We start from the raw sequence: 24,813 nt of genomic DNA, 5'->3' as shown, positions 1-24,813 counted from the left end.
GCCGGCTACCTGGGATTTGAACCCCGGGTCGTGAGCACGGTTTTGGCTGCAGTACAGCGATTTAACCACTGCGCCACAAGGTAGTTCAGGATTCAGAATTTCTCCTGGGACCTGGAATCTGTCCTTTCAGCCTCAGGCAAGCTGACCAAGGAAGATGCATGCCTGGTGTTGGAAACAGAACAATCCGATCAGGTCAAGGAAATAAGGGCATACTTTGGCATCTTTGTCACGGTTATTAAGGAGGATGTTTTGCAAATACAGTTCATTAGCATACGTAATAAAGGGAAAGAGCTGCCTATTAAGACAGCAAGTATTTGTGACCTAAACCGCTTAGCTAAGTCAGAGAGAGCTTGCCTCCAAGAGACCTTTAACCCATTAGCTGTAATCTATAAAGCCCTATACGGCTTGGGTCCAGGCTATTGGAAGGGCGGTATCAGCCCCAGATGAGCCCCTTTGGCTCGTAAGAGCCTCTGGGGAGACCTTCCTCTTGGTCCCACCACCCTCCCAGATTCATTCGGTGAGGACGTGAGAGAGGGCCTTTAACGTAGCTGCTCCCAGATCATGGGGTGCCCGCCTTTGAAAAGCCAGGTTAGCCCCTCGTTCTTGTCTATCAGGCAAAAGATCCTCCGTTTCAGGTAAACTTATCAGTGATTTGGACAAGTGGGCGTACTAGGAATGCTACTTTTATTGAATTCAGGGAGCATCCTTTTTAAAAATATGTATTGTTTGACTTGTTTCAGTGTTGTTGTTTTTAATATATTACATCTAATGGTCTTTATAACTGAGACTATTGACTATTCAGGAGAAATCTAGACAGCCACCTGGCAGATCTGCTTTGACTGGGATTCCTGCACTGAGCAGGGGGTTGGACTGGATGGCCTTCGAGACCCCCTCCTGACTCCCTTGATTCTATGTTTGTATTGTGTTGTTCTAACCAAGAATGTGAGCTGCCTTGAGTCCTTGAAACACCCTGTAAATATTTTAAAAAATCAACGATCATTTGTCCTGAAAGAATCTACCTATGTCATGAAGCCCATCCTGAATGCGGAAAGCACCTTGTTTCAAAGGTGATAAACAGGTTTTCATGTTCCTGGCCTGTTCTCAGTGGTTTGATGAGCAGGCGAGGGCGGGCCTCCCCTCCTCTGCCTTTGGGCCTGCTTGGGCCTGGCAGGTGGGGGCACGTGGGGGTGCTGCCTGCCTACGTCTGACTTGTGCAGGCATCTCAAGATAAGTCTGCAGATTCCCTTATCGCAGACAAGAAGAGACAAATCCATACCACCCACTTGCTATGAATCAGTCGGGAAGGAGGAGGAGGAGTGGGGCCCTAAGATCAGAGGGTCACACACAGCATAGGGAAGTGTAGCTAGCCCTTGTCCCAACGGGGCACAAGGTTCACCTGAGGACCTTTGACCTGGGAGGAGGCAGCCACCGCTTCCGTGGCTGGAGCCCTGTGCTCGGTCATTGGCTGGGCCTGGAAGGGACTTTGGATCGGCCCAGCAAAACCACCCGGCAATTAGCTGGTGGCAGCTGCCCACAGAGCCCGCGTGGCCTGGCAGGTGAGGAGAAACCTCAGGCCACCCTCAGTGTCTAAGCATCAAGGGTTGCAAACCAGAAGCACCTTCTTGGGAAAGGCTAAAAATGCCGTGTCAGCCGGACGGCGCCCATATCCCCCAGTAAAAGGCCTGTTGCCACCCCAGAAAAACAGATGAAGGTCCCTGAAACAGGAGGCACAGTGCCCGATAGAAGAAACACAAGGAGAAATGGGGCTCAGAATAGGCGGATGTGAACAAAATAAAAAAATTAAAAGGAGGGAAGAACGTTATGGCACGTGAAAGACAAGCTCCGGTATTTCAATGTGAGCTTTCGTGCACACGTCCATTTGCTCAGACTTACAAGGGGAAAGGTTTATACCTTGATACATGGCCCCAAAAGAAAGAGAGGCCGTTTGTTTCCTAGGCGCAGGTGGCCGATGGTGTGGCATTTCCCACCTGGCAATGACCTTGAAAACCCCTGTTGATCTTCAGCTCCCCTCACAGGAAGCATTGTTCTGTAAACAACAACAATGATGGGTGGCATAATGAATGGCAGTCTGAGTTATTGTCATATGGTGCCCTCTCAGATGACAAATCATACTGCACTTGTACACAATTACAAGCCGGGCACAGACTGGAAGCACCAAGCAGGGCGCCAGGTTCTGCGGTGGTGATCCATCTGTCGTGGTGCTGGCATCGATGATGTTGCACTGGCACAGCAGGGGTTGCTCCTCTGGCCTAATTCCAGTCTGGGACTGTGCTCTAAACGACAGACTTGCCAAGGGGAATGGCACCAACTCCTGTGCCTGTACAGTCATGGCGGGGATGTGTTTCCTGGCAGAGAGTGAGCAACTTGTACATGCTTGGGTTTTGCAGCCTGTAGGAAGAAGGGTGACCTGCACAGTCTGGAGGGAATGCTCTGTTTTTCTGATTCTCCTTCACCTTCCCCACCCCGCCGCCCACTACCGCCAGACTGCACTCTGGGTGCATGAGCACCCCCCCCCTCCTGCCCTGCCCTCCTCCCTGCCATTTCTCTTTGCAATGGGACTCTGAGCTGGCTTTTGGCCTCTGGACAGACGGCCAACCTTTACAGCTTTGCGGAAGTTAATGTGTGATCCTGCCATAAAAGCCGAGGAAGCCTGGAAGGAAGGGAGACCTGTTCCTCAGCTGCCAGGTCAGAAGCCACTCAGCGAGCAGGATTGCCCAACCCACCTGACTCGGGAGAGCTCCCCAGGTGGATGGATCTCCATGGAGCGTGACTGAGAGCCCTGCTATTTGGAGCACAGCACCCGGCAAAAGCAGCTGCAAGCCAGCGTGGCCTCCCTTCCCTTCTGGGCCTTCTCCGCCGAGGCTGCTGGGCAGCGGTTCCCGGACAGAGCAAATCCCAGGGGGTCACCGAGTCATGGGGTTCCTCCTGGCCAAGCGCCCTCAGAGGTGAGTGCCTGGTGGGAGGCTGGGAGAGGGAGCGGGCCAGGAGGGCCCCGGGGAGACCCCTTCGCCCTGGCATGGCCCTGAGGCCCAGAACCCGTGCAGGACGTCCCAGTCGCGCGAGGCTCATCGGAAGCTGAGGACGTCTCCCTCCCTTGAAGGCAGGGGAGCGGCTCAAAGCAAGACGGAGATAAAGAGGGACTCTCTCGGTCTCAGCCTGCAGGGGGCAGAGTCCAGAGCGACTGGCAACCCAACCCAACAACCCCCCCCCCCCCCGCATGCCCATTTCTTGCTGGACCACATTCAGCTCATTCATTCCTTCTCTCTCTCTCTCTTCCTTTCTTCTCGGGGGAGCCAAAGAAAAAGAGGCAAGCAAGAGCAAAATAGGTTGTCGGCCTCTTTCAAAACAGATGAAAAAAAGGCCACTTAATACAACATTAAAAATCTAGATTTGTTGTGGCCCAATCCAGCTCAGACCGGGGCTGTTCCCTGCGGGCTTCTGCAGACCCAAGGGGGGGGGGGAGCTCTGTGTATCCTCCCTCTAGAGAGAGAGAGAGCTTGCGAACAGGCCTTTTACGTAACGGGCCCGGGTTGACCAGGAAGTGCTCCCCTGGCACCCCACTGTCATCTTTTTGTCCCCAGGCAAAAGGATATTTTTCCCTGAGGATCCGGACCTTAGCAACCGTCTGACGGTGGTGGGTGGGTTTTGCCATGTTCTGTAGGGGCGGGAAAGTATTTGGGGTTTGATCCCAAATGTGTCACAGAGCAACACAATTTGTGCAGCATTGTTTCTGGATTTCGTTTTTCTTGTGTGTTCTTAACTTTGCTACAACAAAAAATAAGCAAAAATCCACGGTTGGTAAAGCCATGGTCAGATGCCTGTTATCTTGATGGCACAGACTTTGTTTCCTTGATTATAGATCTTTGCCTCCTTCCTGATGCAAAAGGGCTTTTTTTGTGGCGGGAAGCAGCTCAGCAGCTGAAGGCAGGCAGGCAGGCAGGCAGGCAGAGTGGCAAGAGGTGAGTCTTGGCTGGGGCTCTTCTGCAGTCACAAGCCTGTCCCAGCCTGCCAGACTGAACGGTCCCTGAGCTTCCCCTCCCTTGCCCCATCCCCTGTCCTCCCCCCCCCCCGCACGCAAGAACACCTCCAGCCGCCTCAAAGCTGGCCCACCTCCTGCTCCGTGGTAATTCTGCATTTCCTCTGGTGCTGACTTCCTTTCCTTCTCATGGAAGCCTAAATCAGCTCAGTGGACGCGGGATCTTTTGGGACAATCCCATTTTCCCTGCAGGTGTGGAACTAGTATAGTACAGGGGACAGCATGACAGCTTAGTGCTCAAGAGGCTTGGGTTCAAATCCTCCCCTTGACCAGCACCACTAAAACTGCCCCTCAAATATCTCACCTGCTTTGGAAACCCTGTCGGTTTTGGGGGTGAGGAGGGGATCAGAATTCTTTCCATTTGAGCAAAGAAGCCGTATTATTATCCACAGGGCAGAAAGTCCTCGCTGCCCTATTTTAATTTCTGTTCCACACGACAACCCAGCAAAGGCACCGTTGGTCCACCCCTTTCACTTCACGAACCTTCGTCCATGATGCCAACCTGCTGGGTCTTCTGGCCGCACGCCAGCCCGGCCTCAGTGGCCCTTGTGGTCAGTGGCCTTCATCAGGGTCACCCTGTCCCCAAGAAGAAGCCAGGGTGCCTGTTCTTGGGACAGGAGATGGAATGACAGGCAGGATGACAGCAGCCAAATAATGGGGACAGGGAAAACGAGGCTGCAGCCCTCACCAGGTGCCAGGAGCTGGGCGTTTGGTCTCTCCTGGGTGCCCACCGCCTCTCCAGAAAGGGGGCCTCACTCCTCCCTTCCCTTTGCCGTTGGAGAGGGGCGCTGGCGCCGGGCACCCGCGGGGTGAGGCCAGGCTCAGCTCCACCTGGGCCCAGCAGGCCAGTCCACGCCGCGGCCACCCCCACCCCACCCCGACTCCTCTTTCATAGAGGTACTACTGATTATTTATTGATAATAAATGGAAGACCTCTTGAGCAAGAAGATGTCTGTACAGTATTATACAGAAGGCTACAAGGCATGAATACCGGGATGCATTCCTTCGCCTGGATCCCCGTCGCCCCCTCCCCTCCGTGTTGCCTTCCCAACCACAGCCCTGCAAAGGAGGCCAGGCCGAGGAACAGCCGCCGGCCGAGCAAAGGGCCCTCCAGGAAAAGGAAGGGAAGGGAAGCGGGCTGGCGGGAGGGGAGCCGGGCGTCCTTTGCCCGCCTGCCCGGGAAGACGCGGCCGGGTCAGGGGCTGTCCCTCGGGGCGGCCGGCCAAGAGGAGGGCGACCCTGCCCTGCCCTGCCTTGCCCTGCGCTCCGCTCCCGGAGGGCGGCCCCAGAGCCACCTTTGCGGGCGGGTCTGGACGAGGGGCGGGCCCCTGCGGAGCCGCTACCCCGCCGCCTCCGCCTCCGCCTCCGCCGCCTCCGGGTGCCGCGGCTTCTCCTGCACCGGCGAGGGACCCGCTCGGGCGGCGGCGGGGGGGGGGGCGGTCCAGCAGGTGGGAGCCTGGCAAGGAGGGAGGGAGGGAGGGAGAGGCTCTGGAAGGCATCATCCTCCCAGGTTGTCCCGGAGGGGGAGCCGGGCACCCCGTGGCGGAGAGGGCGCCTGCCGGGCCGCCACCTTTCCGCGCCGAGCGGTGGGCAGAGGGGGGTCCGGCCCACGTGGAGACGCTGGACTCGGTCTCGGGCCGGACCCCCCCGCTCGCCCCCCCCCCACAGACACCCCTTCTGCCCCGCCAGCCACTCGGCCCCGCTGGAAGCGCTCGACCGGGAGGCTCCCGGCGGGCGAGCGGTGAGTCGGGGCCAGGCTCCCTCGCCACTGCCCGGGCCGGTCCCGACCGCCTCTCCCCCCCCCCGCCGCCGCCAACGCCGCCTGCCGGGCTCACGGGAAGGGCCTCGGGGCCGGCTCTGCCTTCCACCGCCACCCTGACCCCAGGGCCAGCGCCAAGTTAGGGTTCTCCGCCCTCTTTTCTGCCACTTTGGGCCAACTGCGAATTGCTAGCCATCCTAGGAGGAAGGGGGATCCCTTTATTGGACCACTGCAAAAAAAGCCAACCGTTTGTGTAATCGGAAGGCGCACAGGACTTTTCCTTAATGCTATCTGCTAAAAACTGCCCGCAGAGACAAATACTCTTCTTTTCTGCTTCTTTCCAAGGCCAGTCATGAAGCACTCTTGATTTATGCTACAACAAAAGAGAAGCAGGTCAAAAACCAGAACTATTGCAGGGTCACCTTTAGGAGAACCCACTCTGGTTTATCTTACCCCCCCCCCCAATTTTATTTCAGCATCAGCTCCCTGGGGAAGCCCACCCCTCTGCCCCCAGTCAGCGGCCACTCAGGCCTGCCCTGACCAGGTGGTCCCTGAGCCCTGGTGGAGGTCCCATTTCCCCCACCTCCTCCCTCCGGAGTACTGGGGGGGGGGGGCTGCAGAATGGCCAAGTCCTTGGGGTTTCACCCAAGGCTCCCCTCCTTCCTTAAACTGGGCTGTTCCTCATTTCCCCCTTTTCTCTTCCACAGCCTCTACCAGCAGGATCAAGCGCCGTGATCAGAACCCCGACCCGACAGCCTCCATCTGCGGCCCAGGACAACCCACAGGAGGGGGGAGTTCTGGCCACCTCCAGCGCTCCTGCTGCGACGCCACCCGCCCTCCCCATGAGCCTGCGCGAGTCCCCCTATGCCAGCCCCTTCTTGGCGGGCCTGGACACGGTCCTCCGAGGCCTCCTCTTCCCCACCTACTGGCTGGTGAGCCAGCTGCTGGCCTTGCAGCAGACCACGGCTGAGAAGCAGGCCCGGCAGGGCAAGCCGTGCCCGCCCTACGCCCTGCAGGCCCTCCTCAAGGGGACGGCCATCCTGCCCTTGCTGCTCCTCTCCCTCCCCTTGGCCCTGGTGGCCTTCCTGGCATGGCTGCCCCTCCAGGCCGCCAGGCGCCCCTTTGCCTACCAGCGCACAGGTGACCGGGCTCTCCCGGAAGAGTGGTCGCTGCCTGGCCAGGAGAGGGCCTTCACCTTCATCACCAGCAACATCTGCCTCCTCCCGGAGGGCCTGGCCCGGTTCAGCAACTTGGCGCATACCCAGTGGCGTGCCAAGCACATTGCCCAAGTCCTCCTGTGGGCAGCCCGCCTCTCCTCCCGGCGGCGGAGAGAATCCACCTCCAGGAGTTCCTCTGGCAGGCAGAAATACGGAGCCATGGAGTCCAGCCCCCCCCAGAGCTGCCAGAGGCCCCTTCGGCTGGATGCCACTGACGTAACCATCGAAATGCCCGGGGAAGAGCAGGGCAAAGCCACGCTGCCAGGCGAGATCACGGCCTGCTTCCCCCCGAGCGCAGACTTTGTTTGCCTGCAGGAGGTGTTTGACCTGAGAGCCTCCACTCACCTGCGACGCCTGCTTGGCTCTTACTACGGGCACATCATCTATGACGTGGGCACCTACGGGCTGGTGGGCTGCTCTGCCCCGAAGCTCCTGAACAGTGGACTCTTCGTGGCCAGCCGCTACCCTGTGTTGGCCGTGCAATACCGCTGCTACCCGAATGGCACCAAGGAAGATGCCTTGGCCGCCAAAGGACTGCTCTGCGTGCAGGTGAGAGGGCACCATTTGGTTGGGACAGGTAGAGACACTGGGAGAGGGGAGCTTCCATCACGAGAGTACCCCACCTCCCCTCTTGCCCCTCTGCTTCTGCCTGCTTCCTCTTTCGGGGCTTCTCCAAACTGAGCATTTGTTCCCGTAAAACTACTGGGCTCCTCGCTGGTTCTTGGGCCATCCGCACGACATAATGCTTGCCTCGGTGACAGCTTGGACAAAATCCGTGGCTTTCCAAGCTTTTTTGTCCTTCCTGAAGCATGGTTTATGTTGTCCCGGGGAGGCAGAGTTTAGCACTATGGGGCTCCCTACGGTCCCAGTGCAATCGGTTTTCATTCCAAAGCCGCCTCCCGATCAGAGGTTTTGATTAGCAGCATATCATTATATTTTTTTAAAAAAACAGATAGCAAGAGTGTGGGTTTGAATGATCTCCCAAAGAGAAGCAGTTCTGGAGATGTGGCTCTTAAAATCTCAGTGTGGAAACAAAACTTCAGAAGTCCCATAAGGAACCCCAGGCAACTGAACATTCTGCAGGACCGTGACAGTGGCCTGTATCCGGGGGGGGGGGGAGGCGGGGAGAGGCGGGGAGAGGCGGGGAGGTGTTCTTTTCCCAGAAAGCCAGGTGGTGGGATTTCCTGCCCTTCAAGTCCTTCCTTTCTCCTGGGCTCTGGCCAGAGATCCTCTCAGGTTCGGGCAGGTTTTGCACCTTCCCCAACCCTTAGCAAACAGGACGGGAAAGAGGAGGTTTCCGGATGAGAAAGGCTGAGGGCCTGGCTTGCCTCAGGGCTCGGGAAGGCAGGGAAGCCCTTTTGAAGGGAGGCCCCCAGAACCAGCCCCCCCCCAAAAGCGGGTGCGTCTGGTGGCACCTCGCTTCTTCCCGTGCGTCCCAGCAAATGCCCGTCTCCTTCTGGAGTGGGGCAGGGGGCGGCGCAGAGCCAAGGACGGGGAGGGGGCGGGCAGGACTTTATGTTGCTGGGCTCACTTTTCCTCCTTGAAGTCAGGGTGGGGGAAGTGTTGGCCCTTCAGAAACATCCCCCCCCCTCCCGGCCGCGGAATGGCCAGCCTGTTGCCACGGCTTCTCCCTGCTTCCTCTTAGGTCCAGCTGGGAACATCCCACGGGCAAAGGATTGTGGGATACCTGAACTGCACCCACCTGCATGCTCCAGAAGGTGAGTGGGGGGGGGGAGGGAGGGAGTCTTGTTATAGAGCAAGGCTGGCCCAAGACCATTCTGCTGCCTGAGGCAAAGGGCCAGATGGGGCACCCACCCTCACCCCCTCCCTCCAACTAAATCCACAGAACTTGGTTGGGCTAACAGCAAACCAAGAGGCCAGCCCTTGGCAGGGGGACTCTGCCTTTGCCTTCCTCTGCCAACGCAGTGGCAGGCGACAGGGGAGCCTAGGACGTGCCAGCGCCAAAGAAAAGGGTCACAAGGTTGCCTGGAGATGACCCTTTCCTCCAGCAAGATTGAATATCATAAATAAAAATGTACCATCTCAATGCTGGAGATGTAAAAAAGAAAAAGGGATATTTATGCACATTTGGTGGACGTGTGAAATAAGAAAGAAAGAATGGGCACTGTTTTTTAAAGAAATTATTGGACATAATCTTCAAATATCACCAACTATAGCCTTATTAAATATAATGAAGAATGACAACATTAAGCAAAGAACAGAAAGAGTTAATTATTGAAATGGTCACAGCAGCATGACTAATATTTGCCAAGGATTGGAAATCTGATAAGCAAATTATTCTTGAAGATTGGTACAAAGAAATGCGGAGTTTAGCAATGAATGATAAACTAACAAGTGAAATGAAAGTAAGAAGGGGAAGGACAAAATGCTGTATAATGATTTTAAAGAGGTATGGAATTTGTACCTGAAACATGTCTTTGTGAAAGGGAATGGTCATAAGCCAGCAGAAGGATCAATGTATTTTTGAGATGGAATGGGGTGAAAAGGGATTAAAAAGGATATTTTGGTTACCTAGTCACGAAGGTCAGGATGGCACAGGAGGGGAATTATAGGTGTATTGTATTAATATGTATGCACATTTTATATTAGTGTTGTCATTATTAATTTTCTTTAATTTTATATAAGAAAGGAGGTGCCGGCTGAGCTGCCAGGCACTGGTCTGGTGTCAGTAAACCTGGGTATAAAGGGGGATCCCCCCTGCCTGCCTCTGCTGCCCCTCCCCATCACAAGTGTGTCTTCACCTCGTGAGGGAGGGGACTGATGCAGAGAAGGTCCTGCTTCTGTGTTTGCTCCATCTCTGAGCAAGAACCTGGGCTTCCCAGGCACCTCTCCTCTTCTGGCCCCTCCCTCCCTCCCAGTAGGAAGAAAATGACCACAGGGTGGTTGGGTCAACAGGGCTGTCCCCTCTGAGCACCTTGAGGTCCTCAGTGTATGAATGTCTACGCAGGACTTTTGTCTTCCACCCGGGGTGGGGGGTGGGGGGGGTGGGAGGGCAGGAGGAGGTAGAGAGAAGCACTAGGTGGAGGTGCGGAGGGGAGCTGCAGCTGCCCCACCAGACTGGAGATGCCACCGTCCCGTGTGCTCTGGGCTGCCCGTCTTTCATAAGCTCTCTGCCTGTTTTGCCACCACAGGTTAACGTCTGCACAGAGTAGTGGGCACCCCTTTTACTAACTAGCCCTAGGCTGCTGGGACCGTCGCTCAGAGGGTGCATAAAGTGTGTTACAGTCATCCAGCCGGGAAGTCTCTAGGGCGTGCGTCACCCTGGCCAGATCAGATCCCTCCAGAAACGGGCACAGCTGGCGCACTCGGTTTAACTGTGCAAAGGCACTCCAGGCCACCCATGAAACCTGAGAATCCAGACTCAAGGATGAATCCAGGATCAGCCCTAAGCTGTGCACCTTAGTGTTTTTTTTTGGGGGGGGGGAGGGCTCCATCCAGCACAGCTGCAACCCTATTCCGTGATCTGCCTTTTGACCAACTGGGGCAGCTTAATGTTGTCTCGGTCAAGGGGCAGTTCCTGCCCTCTCGTCCAGCCCATGACTGACACCAGGCCCTCATCTAGAGCCCGAGGAGCTTCCTTGGATTTAGAGGGAAAGGAGAGTTGAGTGTCGTCCACCTTCTGGTGACACCGAACGGCACAACTCCAGACAAAGGTCTCCCCGCGGTTTCATGGAGAGGCGGCAGAGGAACGCTTCTTCCTGGATCCGTCACCCTCTGGGCCCCGTGTCTTCCCACCCCACTCCCACAGCTGACGCGGAGATTCGGTGCGACCAGCTGAACCTGGGCTTGCTTTGGGCGCAGCTGTTCCAAGACGCCAACGCGCAGCCGGGGGACGTGGTGGCCTTTGACATCTACTGCGGAGACCTCAACTTTGACAACTGTTCTGCAGGTGGGCTGGGAAAGCGGTCGGAGGGGCTGCGGGTGGGGGAGGTCAGGGCACCTCCTGAGAGCCCCCCCCCCCCTCACGCTTCTGTTTCACCAGGTGACGAGATGGAGCAAGGCCACCAGATCTTTAACCTGTACACGGATCCGTGCCGCCTTGGACCCCGGAAAGACAAGCCTTGGGCTATTGGTGGGTCTCCCCCAGCCGGTGGTGCTTCTCAGCATGCCTCAGCTCATCCCCCCCTTCCCACCTCCCTCAAGGGGTGGGGGTGGGAGCCCCCCCAAAACTGCAGAAGCTCCTTAGGGAAAGAAGGCCCCACTCCTTACAATGGGGAGTGTGGGGTGAACAAGGGGTCTCTTTAACCCTGTGTGTTCCGTGGCGCTGAGATGCCTTTCTACAAGGACAGGGCAGGCAAGAGAGAGGTCAGGGAGGAGCAGAAGGGGAGGGGGTTGGTCCGTTTCCCCCCCCCCCTTGCCTACCAGCCACCACCACCACCTCAAGCCCTGCCGTTGCTCCAGTCTTGCAGGGCTGGCCCTTGTGCAAATGGAGAGAGTGGGCGGGGGGGGGGAGGGCAGGGGGTCACAGGGGGAATTAAAGAGCAGCTTCTGGTTCTGCCCTCCCCAGGCACCCTGATGGACTACCTGGAGATCTACGCCAAAGCTGTGTCAACCCCAGAGAACATGAAGAGGTGGGTTGGATGCAGGAGGCCTCTCTGCCCTTGGAACAAGAGTGGGGTGGATGTGGGGGGAGGAAGTCATGTGCTGCCCAGGGTCTTCTTGGGCTCTGGTCTGGCAGCAGCCTCACAGCCAGAGGGGTGGGGGCGGGGGTGGGGGCGAGGGCCTCCTCCCGAGGGCTTGAAGGGCGGGCGGTGTGTTTCATCCTATGGGGCTCCCAGCGGGACCCTCCCGCCACAGAGGGCCCCGGACGGACGGACGGCTGGGCAGGCTTTGGCGGGGCGTTCTGAGGTGGGGCGGTGGCTCCTGACCGCAGAGAGGGGTCTTGCTCAGGAGGAGGGGCGGGAGAGGATGGCCCCCGCCGCCCTTGCCTGCCCTGTGATCCTCTTTCTTTGCAGGACTCTGGAGCAGCCGGAAGGGCGGCAGAAGTACCTGGCCGGGCCTGTCCTGGCCGACGGAAAACCCGACCTCTCGCTGACCAGCTGCGAAGGGCGTCGCCTCGACTACATCCTTTACCGGGAGCACCCGGGGCCCTTGGCGCTGAACACCGTGAGTTGGGTGGCTGGTTGGCATCTGCCTGCCTGCCTGTGTGGCTCCAAGGGCGCACAAGGTGTTTCGGGAGGGTTTCGAGGACAGGGCACGCTTGCTCCTGACCTGAGATGTGGGGCTGGGGGGGGAGAGGTCAGCTGAGCCTCCCCCCTTGAAGCATTGGCTAAATAGTCCATTGGGGCCGGGCCGAGGGAGATGCAGGCGTCCTGCTCTGGGGACAAGAGGCCAGCTTTGTCAGAGCTGGCTCAAAGGTGGAAGCCAGGAGTGAACTCCTGTTGGGCACCTCTTGGAAGAGAACATTTGCGTGGAGACCGCCCCCATCATTCATGGCAAGGTCGGATGGCAGAGGCCATGAGCCTCCGTGTGGGAGACTCTTTCGCTCTGCCAGTGAAAGAGGGTGGGGGACACATCGGGTCCTTTCATTCTGCTTTCCTGCCCAAGGTCAGAGAAGGGGAGGGGAGACGTGGATGAGACATGCTGGCCACAGAGTCCCTAGAAAGGGGTGGGTTTCTGGGGACAGGGGCATTGCTTCCCGGGGGCGGGTGGGTGAGGGTCCTCGACTTTGTGAAGACTGGGAATAAAGGGTTGGGCAGGGGTCCCTGGAGGGTGGCAAACGAAATTGGGGAGGGGGGAAGGACCTGGGAACTGCAGTCCTAAAGGAACGCACAGCAGAGATCTTGGCAAGGAAATGAAGGGCAGATGCCGTATGGTCCCATTGCATCCCATCGTACAGTTGCTTCTGACATACAACCGCCCTGTGAATTAAGGACCTCAAAAGGTTAGATCACTAAAAGCTCTTTTCAGCTATTGGCAACGGAAGACTGTGGTTTCCTTTATCCAGTCAGTCCATCTCATCTTAGATCTTCTTCCTCCTTTCCTGTTGCATTCGATTTCCCCTCTGCATTTTTTGTCTTCTCTTCTAAGCCTTTCCTCCTCTTGCTATGTCCAAACTGTGGATGCCTCAGTTGAGCAAGAGTCTTCCGGTGAGAGTTCAGGCCTGAGTGGATCCAGAACCCACTTATTTCCCTTTCTGGCAGCCCATGGTATTATTTGGTTCCTTTTCTGCTGGGGAGGAACTGAGCGTGTCAGGGTGAGACCGTTCTCTTGACTCTCCCTTCCCACTTCCTTCCTGAGGAAAACGTCTCTTCTGTCACCATGCCAGGCCTCCACCGTGAATGTGCGCTCAAAAGGGGTGTCTGTGTGTCTCTCAGAGCCACGGTGGGAGAGAGGCTGTAGCAGGGACCGACCCCCCCCCCCCTCGGCTGTTCTCAGGCACCGCCCTTGGAAAGATTTGTTCCAAACCAGGCAGATAAACAGGGCATTAGAGGTATGTGTGCATGAGGGTGGCATACACGAGAGCTGAAGGGGCCGCAAAGAGAGAGTCACTTTGCAGGTAAGGTGGAGAAAGGTGTGTGCGTACACCTGTGAGGAGATCCCCTGTGAGTTGGAGCAGGGCAGGCTCAGGGAGGAAAGACAGAGTGGAGCTCAATGGAGAGAGGGGTGCCATGACAGGGAGGCGGCTGAGGGAGCAGGTGGGGTGTGTTTGTGCGCACGCACGCACGCACGCATGCTGAAGACCTGCAAGCCAGACTGAGCGCTTGGGCGATGCCCTCCCAGATCAGGATAGCAAAGGGTTCCATGATGAGCGACAGGAGAGAAAGGGAACCTTCAAGCCACCCTGGCCTCTGCTGGAAGCCCCAACATCCACCAGGACTGTCCACCACCACCACCCCCACAGATTCTCCACTTCCTTGCTCAGCTCATGGCTTCACCTCCGGGAAAGTGGAAGAAGAAATAACCAACTGAAGGATTCACAATCCTGGACCTGGTCCTCCCCCCCCCCAACCCGGCAGACATACAGACAGGTTGAGTGCCCTGAGGGTGAGAAATCTTAGGAAACTGGGGGGAATTTTTGGAGGTGGAAGTGGTCACACCTGTTTGTGGTCAGTGTGTGTGCACAGGTGTGTGTGGATGTACTGTGTACTCTGGTGAAAGCTATGGGGACAGCAGCAAAAGCAGAATGGGCTTTAAACAAGTTTATTTACTGGGAAAGGAATCTGGCATGGACAGGAATAAAAGCCCCTGCAGAGAAGGAAGCAGAGCTATCACTCATTTCAAACACCTCAACAACATAGATTGCATTTCCCAGTTAGCAAGCAATATTTGAATGACAGACTTGTAAGGATAGGAACTTATGCCTAACTTGTTTATGTCTGAAAACATACAAGTGAGAAACCATTTTATCTTTCCGGCAAGCAGAAGACAATATGTGTAACTGTGGTTAGATAGCTGTGAATATGATATTTCTGGTCAGCAGAGTTTCCTACCAGGTGCAGAAAGGGGTAAAGGAGACATAGTCAGAGAAGCAGCATCTTTTTTAGATACTTTTTTTTAAAAGCACACATTTGGCCTATTGATTATTGTGGAATCAAAACATATATGATGACTTATATAGGACCGATCTTTCCATGTGACTCTTTGTAGTTGTTTACAAGGTTAAATTTTTTTTGGTTTGTTTTTTACAATGGGACTTTTTCCAAAAGTGCAAATGTGCACCCATTGTTTACTGAAGATCCAAGCCTTCATGACAGCAAACGGCTTCAGCCAGCCAGGCAGGACAATTAAGCCAGCCAGGCAGTTTTCATCCCTGGTCGGGTTAAGATGGCATGTCAGCATCCCAGGAGTTGAATTATTTTCCAAGACCACCCTCTTGGGATTTCCTCTGCTGAGGACAGGGAATGCCAAGGACAGTAAAAGGAATTCCCCAGGAGTCCAGAAGGCTAACTTCCATAAGATTAAGGAAATGCATTTGTTAAAAACCCAGGGAAGAGTATGAAGGATGTTTGTGAAGGCAGGCAGTTCATTGAAAGGTAAAATACCAGAGGCTCCTTTCTGGACCTTTCCTGTGAGAAAGAAAATAATATGAGAGAGTTACTTATTTTATTTACTATGTGCTTGCTTGCCAGCTGGCTGGTTGGCTTGCTTGTTTCCTTGCTTCCTTCCTTGCTTATATACTGCCCCATTAGTGCAATGCACTGTTTTGAACAGTATAATAAAATCAGGCAAACCCTAACAGAAAAGAAATGAAATAATACAATCATAAAACAGGCGGACGAAACAGAATGCAATCACCAGGAAACCCCAACAGCGCTGTGTATCCGCATGAAGGTGGCAGGACAGGAGGCCGGGGCCAATGCAAGGGAGGTGGCATCCGAAGCCCTCTTGGGAGAGCAGCATCTTCAGCGACCTGGTGAAGGGGGGGCAGAGGGGGGGAGGTGCTGCTCAACCGGGAGCCGGTGCCGAAAAGGCGGGTGCCCTTGCCGAGGATGGAGAAAGATTCAGGACTGGCAGAGAGAGAAGGCAGGCAAATGAGTTCTCCCATACCTGCCTGGCCTTTGCCATCTCCCCAAAAGAAAAGCAGGCAGGTATAAGAAAGGGGGCCTGGGAGGCGAGACAGGTAAAGAGGTGGCCTGGGGGTGCCTCTTTTTCCGTTATGCTCTCGCTCTGTGCCACCAAGGCCCGTCTTCAGCAATCCTAGGCAATAAAGCCCTCCAAAAGGCGCCTCGATAACAGCCCTGCTCAGGTTTGGCAAACTAAAGGCTGTGGCTTCCTTTACGAAGTCAATCCATTTCAGGCCCACTCTTCCTCTTTCCCCGTTGCCTCCCACTTTTCCTAGCATTTCTGTCTTCTAGTGATAAAGTCACACTAGGACAGCCTCAACGTACAGCAGTTGTTTTATCTTCCAGGGCGATTCCAGCGGTGCTTTGCTCCAGAGCCCACCTACTTGCCTTTTTTTCTGGCCCAGGGTGTCTTTAAGGCTCTCCTCCAGCACGACCTTTCCAATGAGTTGATTTTTTTCTCTCTCTCTCTCTCTTCACTGCCCAGTGCTCACATCTGTGCATAGTAATGTGGAACATCAGCGCATGAATGGTCTTGGCCTTGGTCTCCACTGACATGTGCTTTCCCTCGACAATCGTTTCAGATTCGTTCACTGCTGCCTTTCTGCGTCTCAGCCTTCTTCTGATCTCTTGGCTGCGGCCTCCATTTGGGTGCATGACTGAGATGTAGAAAATCTTCAGACATTTTTTCTTTTTCATTGGCAGCACTAAAGCTGCATAATTTTTAATCTAATCATCATTTTTTCCGGAGCCGGAGTCCCGGAGGCATTTTCTTTCACTCTGCCAACTCCTGCGACGTTGCTGGAACCAGTTGTATTGGCTCTTGCCTTTCCACTGGACCATTTCAGCGATGTGGAGAGGGGGGATTTGCTGCTTGGGTAACAGCCTATCCTCCGTACTATTTTACCCAGGCTTCGTGCTCTGGAGAGGACACTCCAGCTTCGCATACAGCGTCGAAACAACACGGGAAGTAGCAGTTACCGGTTATAAGTCTCTGCTGAATTGGCGTAGAGCAGGACGCCAGGGGCTACTTCTGACGGTGGGAGAGGTCATTGCACCTCACTAGGTAGATACCGCCCGCCTTAAGCTGGGCAGCCCCCAGCCAGTAAGGTGCTACCTCGCCACGGTCTGTTAACCTCACGGGGTGCGTGGGGTTTAGGGTGAAACCCGACAAGCAGATCGACAACCGTGCACCATGCAACAATCATAAGAAAACTTCTGCCCTAAAGCTGGGCACCTGGAATGTACGGACAATGACCCCTGGCTTTCCTGACTACGGCTTTCCTAACGACCTGCAAGAAATAGACGATGTGCGCAAGACAGCTGTCATTGACATGGAACTGAGTAGACTGCAGATGGACATTGTTGCCCTGCAAGAGACAAGACTGCCAGACTCGGGATCTGTCAAAGAAAAAAACTTCTCATTCTTCTGGCAGGGAAAACCATCGAATGAGACCAGGGAATATGGTGTTGGCTTTGCAGTCAGAAACACTCTCCTGAGATGCATTGTTCCACCCACTGTGGGGAGTGAAAGAATCCTGTCTCTGCAGCTCCACTCATCAGCAGGACCAGTAACCCTCATTAGTGCATATGCACCAACACTGTCATCCACTCCAGAAGTGAAAGACAAATTCTACGACGATCTGGCAGCTACTATCAAAAAAGTCCCTGAAAGAGAGTCACTGTTCATTCTTGGAGACTTTAATGCTAGAGTTGGTGCTGATCACAATTCTTGGCCCACTTGTCTAGGCCGTTTTGGCATTGGAAAGATGAACGAAAATGGCCAACGCTTACTGGAGTTTTGCTGTTACTATGGTCTCTGTGTCAGCAACACATTCTTTAATACGAAGCTGCAACACAGAGTTTCCTGGAGACATCCAAGATCCAAGCATTGGCATCAGCTCGATTTGATCCTCACTAGACGTTCTAGCCTTCCTAGTGTTACGATCACACGCAGCTACCAGAGTGCTGATTGCGATACTGATCACTCCCTGGTGTGTAGTAGAGTAAAACTGCGAACAAAGAAATTGTATCACATGAAAAAGGAAGGAAGACCACGTATTGACATCAACAAGACTCGCGATCAAAGAAAAGTGAAGGAATTTGCCCATGCACTCGAGGAAACCCTTCCAGGTCCAGCTAATGTAAATGCACCTGAACGATGGGAACACTTCAAGAACACTGTCTACAACACCGCCTTGTCCACCTTCGGCAAGAAGACCAGAAAGATCGCTGACTGGTTCGAAGCCCATTCGGAGGAGTTAATGCCAGCCATTGAGGATAAGAGAAGAGCTCTAGCAGCATACAAAGCCTGTCCTAGCGAGTACAACCTGCAAGCTCTTCGAGCCGCTCGTAGCCAAGTCCAACAGGCTGCCAGGAGATGCTCCAATGACTATTGGCTTCAGCTTTGCTCTCAGATACAGATAGCAGCGGACACAGGTAACATCAAAGGAATGTATGATGGTATCAAGCAGGCCTTAGGTCCATTACAGAAGAAATCTGCTCCCTTAAAGTCTACTACAGGTGTGATCATCCAGGACCGAGCACAGCAGATGGAACGCTGGGTGCAGCACTACTCCGAGCTATATTCCAGAAAGAATGTAGTAACCGAAGAAGCATTAAATAACATTGAGTGCCTGCCTGTCTTGGAAGAGCTGGACAGCGAACCAACCCTAGCAGAAATAAATGCGGCCTTGGATTCCCTCACCTCTGGCAAGGCACCTGGAAGGGACAACATCCCTGTTGAAGTGCTGAAATGCGGTAAGGAGATCATCATCACCGAACTGTATGAAATCTTTTGTCTCTGCTGGAGGGAAGGTGGAGTACCACAGGACATGAAGGACGCAAACATTGTCACGTTGTACAAGAACAAAGGTGACAGGGGTGACTGCAATAACTACCGTGGTATCTCTCTTCTTAGCGTTGTAGGGAAGCTGCTTGCCCGTGTTGTGCTGAAGAGGCTCCAGGTGCTTGCAGACAGAGTCTATCCGGAATCACAGTGTGGATTTCGAGCAAATAGATCCACCACTGACATGGTATTCTCCCTCCGACAGTTGCAGGAGAAATGCAGGGAACAACAACAGCCACTCTTAGTGGCCTTCATAGACCTTACAAAAGCATTTGACTTGGTTAGCAGGGATGGCCTTTTCAAAATACTTCCCAAGATTGGATGTCCACCTCGTCTCCTTAACATCATCAGGTCCTTCCACGATGGAATGAAAGGCACTGTAGTTTTTGACGGCTCAACATCAGATCCCTTTGACATCCGAAGCGGAGTGAAACAGGGCTGTGTCCTCGCACCAACACTTTTTGGGATCTTTTTTGCTGTCATGCTGAAGCATGCCTTTGGAACTGCAACAGAAGGTGTCTATCTCCGGACTAGATCAGATGGAAAGCTCTTTAATCTCTCTAGATTGAGAGCGAAGACCAAAGTCCAACTGAAATGCATGAGGGACTTCCTCTTTGCAGACGATGCAGCCATTGTTGCCCACTCTGCTGAAGACCTCCAACAACTCATGAACCGTTTCAGCAAGGCCTGCCAAGACTTTGGACTAACAATCAGCCTGAAGAAAACACAAGTCATGGGCCAGGGTGTGGACTCACCTCCCTCTATTACCATCTCCACACAAGAATTGGAGGTTGTTCATGACTTTGTGTACCTTGGCTCAACCATCTCTGACACCCTCTCTCTAGATGTCGAGCTGGATAAACGCATTGGGAAAGCAGCCACCATGTTCTCTAGACTCACAAAGAGAGTATGGCTCAATAAGAAACTGACAACACATACCAAGATCCAGGTCTATAGAGCCTGTGTCCTGAGCACACTCCTGTACTGCAGCGAGTCCTGGACACTTTGTGCCCGGCAGGAGAGGAAGCTGAACACCTTCCATATGTGTTGCCTACGACGGATTTTTGGTATCACCTGGCAGGACAGAGTTCCAAATAGAGTAGTCCTAGAACGAGCTGGAATTTTCAGCATGCATACATTACTGAAACAGCGACGTCTACGCTGGCTTGGGCACGTTGTGAGAATGGCTGATGGTCGGATTCCAAAGGATCTCCTATATGGAGAATTAGTGCAGGGAAATCGCCCCAGAGGGAGACCACAGCTGCGATACAAGGACATCTGCAAGCGGGATCTGAAGGCCTTAGGAATAGACCTCAACAGATGGGAAACTCTGACATCTGATCGTTCAGCCTGGAGGCAGGCAGTACATCACGGCCTCTCCCAATTTGAAGAGACCCTTGTCCAGCAGGCTGAGGCAAAGAGGAAGTCACAAAGGAAGCAAAACCAGGGAGCTGGACAGGGGACAGATTGGATTTGTCTCCAGTGTGGAAGGGATTGTCACTCTCGAATTGGCCTCCTCAGCCACACTAGACGCTGTTCCAAGTCCTCCATACAGAGCACGATACCATAGTCTTTCGAGACTGAAGGATGCCTACTACATCATTTTTATTATCTTAATGTTCAACTTCATGGTGCCTTCCTGTTACAGCGGCAGGAAGGTGCCATCAGCATTTCATAAACTATTAACGTTTTCACCACCATATTCCTCCCTTCCTTCTTCTGCATCTAATCCATCCATGATATGTTCCATGTATATTTTGAACAAAAAGGGAAATAAAGTGCATGCCGGTCTGACACCTTTCCCCGTGGGAAACCCTTCTGTCTCTCCATATTCCATCCTAACAGTAGCGTCTTGTCCACAATACAAGTTACTCAGACAATCAAGTGCTGAGGCACACCCATTTCTTTTAGAACAACCCATTGTTTTTCTTTGATCCACACAGTCAAAGGCATTGCTACAATCTGTAAAACACAGATGTATTATCTTCTGAAATTCCTTGTTACACCCCAGCAGCTAATATGTATTTCCAGTGCAATCTTTAGTGGGTTCTTTTCTAAACCCAGCTTGATCTGATATTACCCATTTTACATAATTGTTATCATCTTGATAGCTTCAGTTTCTGAAGTTTGAAACAGTTTTAGCAATATCTATTCTGGTGATTTATTGCTTCTAATTACTTTGGGAACAGTTTTCACTTCATGTCCTAAAATTGCAGAGTCTTCTTTAAAAAAGATTTTTTAAGGATGCTGTCATCCTTGCATCTTTTCTGTGAACTTCTTTAGTATATTGTTTCCATCTCATCTTTATCTTGGTGAGACAATCTGTTGATCCTGCAGCATCCTTGATTTAAATTTCCCTTTGATATCTTGGATCTTTCCATTTCTTTTTCTTTGGCTTCCGTCTTTGCAACAGAGACTTGAATGATAGTTATGCTGTCAGGCTTTCTGTGAAGTTTGACTTATCCTATTACATTACATGATGTGTGATGTGCTCTGTCAGCATCCTCTCTGAACCGTGTCATTTCTTCAAAGCTCACTGTTTTTAGAGTAAATCACTTTGTAATTATCTATTCCAGTTCACTTTAGTTCACTCAAGCCAGGTGTTTCGACGTCTAAACATTCCATTTCTTGTTTTACTATTTTTAGCATACGCTTTGAGTCATACTTCTTACATCCCATCTTCGAATTATACATGCTGGGCATCATCAGCATTTCCTTTTGCCTCTTGGCTCAACTAGCCACTGGACATTCTTTCAGGCTGATTAACTACTCTGCCATTATTTGTACTTCTCTCTTGCTCTTCCACAGTCATTGGCTGAGTGCCTTCCAACCCGGTAGTCTCATCTTCCAGAATTTTCCTTTTGTTTTGGATTGTCTCATCGTAGGGTGTTTGAGGTATGAAAGAGGTTATTATTACTGTCTTCTTCCATATAGCACTAACGGGGTTAGATGAAAGATCCCCTGCCGGTGTTACTGTCCACCTCTGGTGCTGTTCTTCAGGACTTTCTCCGGATCCTCGTCACCTTTTTCACCAGAGTTGAGGATCACTATGTCACGCTGGGGAGGGGAGAAGGTTTGATGCAAAGTCCTGCTCACAAATCTGTCCTTGTTCCAGAGGAGACGGGGCAGCGGCCCAAAGAGAGGAGTCGAGAGCTGCCATCTCTAGAGCCCCTTATGCTCTCCTGTGGCTTTCCTCACACCCTGTCCTGTCCCCTCTCTTTGCTTCCAGGTGGTGGAGAAAGCCTCCTTTATCACTCATCTGGCCACCTGCGCTGACCATTTGCCCTTTGGGCTGCGGCTTCTGGTGACTTGCACGGAACAGCCAGAAGTGTGAACTCTGCCCACGGCCAAGCAAGGAAGGTGCCAGAAGACCCTGGGCAGGAGAAGTCAAACCTCCTCAGACCATCACTGTGGAAGGGCCAGCACTCCTATGCCTGCTGTGACTGGGGTGTAAACCCCCCCCCCAGTCCGGTGCCAGGCAGCAGAGTGGTGGCAGGGCAGGCAGGAGGAAGGAGCCACTTTCAGGGGCAATAGACGCTCCTTGCCACCTCCCTTGTGGAGGCAGAAGCTGTGGAAAGCCTCTCTGCTGAGCCCAGGCCGGAAACATTGCCGGCGTTCGCCCTCCCTTTGCTGCGGTGGGTTCCCCTAGTGAGCCTGTCCGCTGAATGTGACGGGCCGGGTGTTGCTCAGTGACGTTTTCACAACTGGACTACAGCACCACGAAGCCCAGACGGGGCGGTGAGACTCACCGGCCTCTCAGGCAACATCTCAAGGCAGCGCTGGCCGTCACGAGAGACGGATGGGGCCCTTTGTCCTCCCCTGAGACATGGTTGGCATCTGACGGAGAGTGACCATCTTTGGCAGGAGGTCTGGCCCATTCCCTGCACCCCCTGAGCAGTTTCAGGGTGGCGATCGGTCTTCTAAAGCTGCCAGGCGTGCCAAAGGGAGTCCCGGCCACGCTGAGGAGCCTTGCCTCTCACCGAAGCAGGACAGAAGCGACACGGGATTCAGCGTGCGCTGGACACATTTGCTAAGCCTCCAAAATCTCGGACCAGCTTCCAAGGACCCCGAGGGAGAGGATCCCGGAGGATGGGACACCTTCTCCCGGCCCGGAGACTCTCATGGGCAGAAGGAAGTCCAGGCGCCTACCTTTTGCGTTTCTTCGAGATCGGAGCAGGGGTGAGGGTGGGGGTCTCAAAGCTCTTGAAGCCTGGCCCCGCCTGTCCTGGCCATGGCGGTCCTCTCTAAATGAAGTCCCTGCAGTCACCTACTTCCCCTGTCAGTCACTCTTTTCAAGAGATGTTTAAGAAGACGGCTGGAAATGGCTTCCCATGGGATGCGCTGGGGCTTTTCTTGGGTCTGCTGCCGGATTGGCCTGCCCTGACCCCCCTCCTTGCGGCTGGAGGAGGCTTAGGCTGGCCAATGAGCCAAGGCCTTCTCTCCCAGGAAGTAGGGGCTGGGGGGGGAACACGGTGGCCTGGGGGGAAGGGGCTGGCACCCCCATTTGGGATGGGGCTGGGGCTCAGCCTCCTCCTCCTCCTCCTCACCCGAAAGTGTCCCACCTACTGTTTGGCCTCCTCCTGGATGATCTGCAATTCTAAGGGTCTGGAAAGGGGCTGCTAAGGAGCGGGGCTTGCCACCTGAGCGTTGCCCATCCTTGTTTGCGCCTCCCCACCTTTGTGCGAATTGATTGAAACAGGTGGAAGAGTGGGACGGGAACCCAAAGCCCAGCTCTATGATTGCCAGAGTTGGGCCTTTTGCAGCCCTGAGCAGGCAGGGTGGTGGTGCTACATCCAGTTTCCCCTCTCTACTGGCTGCTCCCCCTTAGGAGCCCTCTTGTCAGATCCTGCAGCCATCCTGGGCTAGAGACGGGGCTGGGGGGGGGAAAGGGGGGCTTCAAGATGGCATAGCAGGAGTGGGAGGGGCGCGGTGCCCCTGAGGAGGAACTGCTGAGCCACAGACTGTCTGCCCACCTTTGCACCCCTGAAGGTCACAAGGAGAGCAGAAGGGTGGCACCTGCACCACCATCAACCACCCCCTCCCGCCCCCTCCGTTCTAAGCCCCATTTGCCTGAGGAACCCGGTCAGGGCGGAGGGATGCCTGCCAAGGGAAACCCCTCCCATGGCCTGAAGGCTGATGGCTGCCTGGCTGCCCCTGAGGCAAAGAAAGAGCAAACCCAGCCCCATGAATGGGAGGGGAAAGAACCTATGGAGGAGGCTGTCTGGGCAAGGGAGCTGCTGGCTGCTGGCAGGGAGGGGGGGGAAGCTTCTTCGAGTGGCAAGCAAAGCAGGACCTCAGACGAGGGAGCATTTCCTGCTGCACGATGCTCAATCCAGCTGGAGACTCCACTCGGCTGCCCTGACCTCAAGCGCAACGGCTGGAAGATGGCCCACAGCAGACCTGCCCTTGGCTGGCAGATTTGCCCCGAATGGCAGCCCAGCGCCAGGGCGGCTGGGGCTTTGGTTTTATGCCCCCCAAGAGGTTCCTGGTCGTCGTCATGGGTTTTTCGGGCTCTTTGGCCGTGTTCTGAAGGTTTTTCTTCCTAATGTTTCGCCAGTCTTTGTGGCCACGGGCATCTTCAGAGGACAGGAGTCAGAACTCTGTCTGTGCTCTGGTGCAGTCTGTGCGATAGTTCCCACAACTAGAGTAGACTATGTCAAGATGGGCGGCATATAAATGCAATAAATAAATAGATAGATAGATAGATAGATAGACAGACAGACAGACAGACAGACAGACAGACAGACAGACAGACAGATAGACAGATAGATAGATAGATAGATAGATAGATAGATAGATAGATAGATAGATAGATAGATAGATAGATAGATAGATAGATAGATAGATAGATAGATAGATAGATAGATAGATAGATAGATAGATAGATAGTGGGGTAGTTCCCACAACTGCTCTGGTGCAGGTTGTGGGATATCCCACAAACTGCACCAGAGCACAGAGAGAGTTCCAGGTAACCGGAAGTTTCTGAGATGCCTGCCTGCCTGCCTCTCAGATACAAGGCAAATATTTGACTCCTGGTGGAGCTGGGCTGAGTTTCTATCTGAATATGCCCAAGTTCTTCTAATGCACCTGTTCATGCATCTGATGCTCTGCCAGCTGTTAAGGTGTCCAGCACAGCAGCAAGTGCCAGACCATCAGCATAAATAAAACTTTTGCGCCTTGTGGAGGGGGTCGGTCGGTGGTGCAGTGGTTAAGCACGACAGGAACCATTGCCCGGCCCTGTCCACCATCGAGTATGTGCGTGTGGCCCTTTGCCATTAATGATAGATCTGCAGTCTCGCAAAAGGGTTGCTATAACTTGAGTTAATTTCCATAGACGAGAAAAAGGAGGGGGAAGTGGTGTGGTCCTTGCACAATTCTGAGGCAAGGGTAGGTGACCCTTTTATTAG

General features: G+C 53.9%; 1 protein-coding gene across 1 annotated transcript; it reads left to right on the top strand.

The window, feature by feature from the left end:
• Positions 1-5,227: 5,227 nt before the first annotated feature.
• LOC110084850 (sphingomyelin phosphodiesterase 5) lies at positions 5,228-22,676 on the top strand. The gene is made up of 8 exons (XM_072999473.2): positions 5,228-5,505; positions 6,524-7,582; positions 8,679-8,751; positions 10,803-10,943; positions 11,037-11,126; positions 11,562-11,625; positions 12,010-12,160; positions 21,636-22,676. Exons 2-8 carry the CDS (start codon positions 6,659-6,661, stop codon positions 21,738-21,740), a joined length of 1,548 nt encoding a protein of 515 aa, XP_072855574.1. The 5' UTR covers positions 5,228-5,505; positions 6,524-6,658; the 3' UTR covers positions 21,741-22,676.
• Positions 22,677-24,813: the final 2,137 nt, after the last annotated feature.

Source organism: Pogona vitticeps, chromosome 4 (genome assembly GCF_051106095.1).
Source record: "Pogona vitticeps strain Pit_001003342236 chromosome 4, PviZW2.1, whole genome shotgun sequence".
NCBI classification, from domain to species: Eukaryota; Metazoa; Chordata; class Lepidosauria; order Squamata; family Agamidae; genus Pogona; species Pogona vitticeps.
Note: the sequence above shows the minus strand (reverse complement) of the source record. Positions and strands in the feature narration are given on the sequence as shown.

Bases quoted from the DNA above. Each gene is read 5' to 3' on its own strand.
- LOC110084850 (XM_072999473.2), top strand. From the start codon at position 6,659: ATGAGCCTGCGCGAGTCCCCCTATGCCAGCCCCTTCTTGGCGGGCCTG. The intron at 7,583-8,678 runs GTGAGAGGGCAC...GCTTCCTCTTAG, and splicing joins AAGGACTGCTCTGCGTGCAG to GTCCAGCTGGGAACATCCCA. The intron at 8,752-10,802 runs GTGAGTGGGGGG...CCACTCCCACAG, and splicing joins CCACCTGCATGCTCCAGAAG to CTGACGCGGAGATTCGGTGC.